Source organism: Nanorana parkeri, unplaced genomic scaffold (genome assembly GCF_000935625.1).
Source record: "Nanorana parkeri isolate BGI_ZX_2015 unplaced genomic scaffold, ASM93562v1 scaffold760, whole genome shotgun sequence".
NCBI lineage: Eukaryota > Metazoa > Chordata > Amphibia > Anura > Dicroglossidae > Nanorana > Nanorana parkeri.
Window position 1 is genome coordinate 37,021 of NW_017307028.1, and position 3,795 is coordinate 40,815.

General features: G+C 41.7%; 1 protein-coding gene across 1 annotated transcript in view; it reads right to left on the reverse strand.

The window, feature by feature from the left end:
* Positions 1 to 1,762: 1,762 nt before the first annotated feature.
* Positions 1,763 to 3,795, reverse strand: part of LOC108793577 — a 50,542-nt gene continuing 48,509 nt past the window's right edge. Inside the window, exons 6-7 of the mRNA XM_018564562.1 lie at positions 2,047 to 2,189; positions 1,763 to 1,821 (exon numbers count right to left, since the gene is read on the reverse strand). Of these exons, the coding sequence (XP_018420064.1) occupies positions 1,763 to 1,821; positions 2,047 to 2,189 (202 nt within the window). The remainder of the gene's footprint in view (positions 1,822 to 2,046; positions 2,190 to 3,795) is intronic.

A 3,795-nucleotide genomic window follows, 5' to 3' on the forward strand; every position in this document is an offset into this window, starting at 1 on the left:
ATATATATAATTTGTGGGGGGGGGTCCCGCCTTGGGGCGGGAAACCCTCCATTCAGATGCGACCTATAAAAGGTATGCATGTGTGAACCGTTGGCCTGCACCAGTTGCATGCTGACTACGTTTGGACGGCGTGTTAGGATGCGGCGGGAATCCAGTAAGGTGAGAGGAGAGTTGGACGGCTTGAACTGTGGAGGCTGCCTTCGGCATTGTGAGGAGCAGGAACACATCTCGAAGGTATACATATCTTGCTAGTTAAATATAGGGTTAGTTGAAGTTTAAAGAAAAAAAATTGTATATTCCCTGGAGCTCCGATATACTATACAAATCCCTTGAAATGCTCTCTATATTTGGTCCTCTAAGGTCATGCAACCAGGGTTAGATAAGCAGAAAAATAGGGGAGTGTTCCAAGTGAGGATCACAGAAAGTGGTTGCTTAAACAGACCGAGACCATTAAATCTTATATAGGCTTTATTATGTTTTACAAAACATCAATTCTTTGCAACAACACTTCCGCTTCTTACTGACACAATAAAAGAAACAACGTTGTTTGTGACACTCAAACACTCATTCATACACACTATGGGCCCCACACACACTGCGACCAAGCTTAATCCCTGTAGAAACGAGGGAGTGCTCCCAAATGAAGCACCTGATAATAATCATTGCTAAACCCCTTGACAGACGATGATTTGGAATATAGACAAAATAGATCAAGTAGGACAACTCCTTGTATAGGTATCCCGATGTCTGATGGATACTATCTATCAGTTGGTGATTGGTATAGGAAGTCTCTGTAATTCACCATGGATAGAGCAAGGGGACACATTCCTGTATAAGTAAGGTGTAGTCATGGACTTTCATATATCCGTGTTTTTTATTAATCTCTTTAAGGAGAAAAAAGTCCTTCACTTGGTTTCCTAGGTCCTCTAAACCTTCCCCTATATCAATGAATTCCTCCTGTAGTAATAGGTATTTTTTCGAGGGGGAGACCTGTGATGGACTATTTGAAGCTTGTTTTATAGTCAGCCGTACTCACAGTTGGTCATCTCCTTCCCCTCTTTTGCGAGTCCAGATATCCAGATGGAAGTCCTGTAATCTCAGTTGTAGGGGGAGGATTTTGTAGGGGGTTTTTAGATTAAACTCGTGGTTTAGAGGAGATGATGTCTCTCCGTCGTTTTTTTTTTTCGGGTTGCAGTCAGCAGTTTCTCAATGAAGCAGTCGTCTGTGTGGGTCACATAACACACATTAACGGGTAGACGCGTTTCGCTCCGCCCACCGGAGCTTCGTCAGAACCATAAGGATGGCTGGTGGATGGTTACCTTAAATAACCAGTCATGCTACATGATTATATGTTCTGAGTGCAGCTTTTTATTTTACTTTTGCACAATGAACATCTCATTATACTAATTGTCATAGATGATATTCTGATGGTTGCAAGGATAGGCAATAATAGTCAGGATCTGCTGAGCCACTGAAATATGTTCTCTGAAATATGAAACTACATCACACGTTGCCTCTTGATGGTGCCAGAAATCACTGAAGATGCTGGTATAGGTATTTAGTAGGAGAGATTTCCCCATTTAACACTTCATGAGCGAGACTCACCCTACTCTTCTGTGAGTGATTAAAGTGTCCTATTCATGTCTCAGGAGATTACACACATTTATACATATTGGTGCTTGTGCAGTTCTTGGTTGTTTTTACAAATGTCTGACACAGATCAGATGCTGCTAAGTCTCACCTTGTGATTTTTGCAAACAAGTTACAATATTTCATTCTGATCACTAGCGGAGTGAAGACTGAGGGAATGCTTCCTCTTGCCTGCAACAGACCGAAGGCATATTAGCCTAGGCAAAATCACTGGCCTGAAGCTCAATTATTAACTTTTAATGATAAAAAGTAAAGCTTTTTCTTAAAAAAATTATACGGCTGCCCTATTTTGTAAATTTTTCTAAAATTTGTAAAGCAACTGAGAGGTTTGACTTTAACATGTTCATTTTACAATTAGTTAATTATGTTCCATTACCCATAAGAAAATTAAATTACCTGTGTCTGTTGTGGACAGCTCATACAGTTGCTGCTGAAGTTCTTTGGCTTTAAAGTATTCCACTTTCATTTGATAACATGTTCCATACCTCAAGTGAAATATACACTTAGTTGTTGATTCATACGCTCCTGTAGCATCTTTCCTATTTTTTAAAGAAACCAAATTAGTAATAATCAAAATACTTTTTACATGTATCCTTGCCCAATATTATACCACAAAGTTAACATTTTAATTACAACAGCTTCAATCATCCATAAGAAAAACACACCATGATGCATGCTTGCTTGTATAATGTCATGTTTCCTAAGATTTTTAAACTGGATGTGTATGCTTTCAATATACAGTGGCAATCTGTGCTCATGGTTGTTAATAAATGGCCACAGTTATAACATTTGGTTCTCACTGCCCAGTAACTACTGTGGTTTCTGATTGAAGTTGGAAGGAAAATGTCTGTGTGTATAGTGTGCATTGTGGGACATATCTCCATTGACTTCCTTGCATCTTCTTAGATTTGTCAGGTGCTACTTGTCCTTTTATACAAGTCAAGCAGCTCATGTAGGACAGGTGTCCCTAAAGTCTAGTGTATCAGCTGTTGCTACAGTCAAGTGGGTCAGGTGTCACTACAGTCAAGTCGCACATATGTTGCTACAGTCACCTTGGTTGTGTTTTCCCACACTCAACTTGGTTAGGAGATGTGACTACTTTACAACACACACAGGGACCATGGGGAAAAATGTAGCCACCCTTCAGAAGAAAGGACAGTGCCAGCACAAATTCAGAGATGATTTGAGGATCTACAGCTCAATGATACACAAATAAGATACATTTTTGTTAATAGTTAGGGTGCTTGAATGCATTTTTAAGATTTAAAGGAGAACTATGAGGTGAGTGCTTTTCACTCACCTCATAGTTCTAGCCGACCTGTGACAATGAGACTGCCACAGGTCGGCTCAGTAGATGGGGAGGTGAGCGAACACATATCGGCATTCGCTCACCTCTCGATCCTGTCACAGCTCTCTGCCGTGACAGGGGAGGGGCTGGATTCCCCCCTCCCCGCTCCGATTCGCCAGCGCTGACTGGCGGAACGGACGGGGAGGGGGCGGGTACAGCTGGCTCTGCCTCTAGATAGGCAGAGCCAGCTGTCACTCACGCAGCTGGGCGGATCCAGACATAATTGTCGGGATCCGCTTCAGCTGCGGCGTCTCAGTATACGAGCAGTAGCTTGCGGTATACTGCGATGTCTTAGTATACCGCGAGCTATACTGAGCTTAGGGTGACAGGAGGACGCTAGTTTGTGTCCTCCCGTTACCCTAAGGAGAACTATGCGGAAAAGCCTTAACCCCATAGTTCTCCTTTAACTCCTGAGTTTGGTGTCACTTTAAGCCAAGTGGGTGAGGTGTTGTTACAGTCAGGTGTATAGAAAGAAAAATCCAGTTCTCCACTGCAGACACAAGTCCCTGCACTCCTGAAAATGGGTGCAAGTTTACCAGCAGTCCATAATTTGTTCCATATTTAAGTAATACAAAAAGAAGAAGCTGCACTCCATATTGAAAATCTGTAAGAAGGATTTATTCAAACATCTGCAGGCTTTGCAGATGTACTTGAACCTCCCCCCACTAACGTTCTTCACTCACAAAGAGCTTCATTGTAGAGAAAAGGTTGCAAAGCAGAAAGGTATATTTAAGAAAGCTTAATCTAAAACAGCCATGGCCACAGGAATATTGTTTAACGAAAGCCACTATATATTT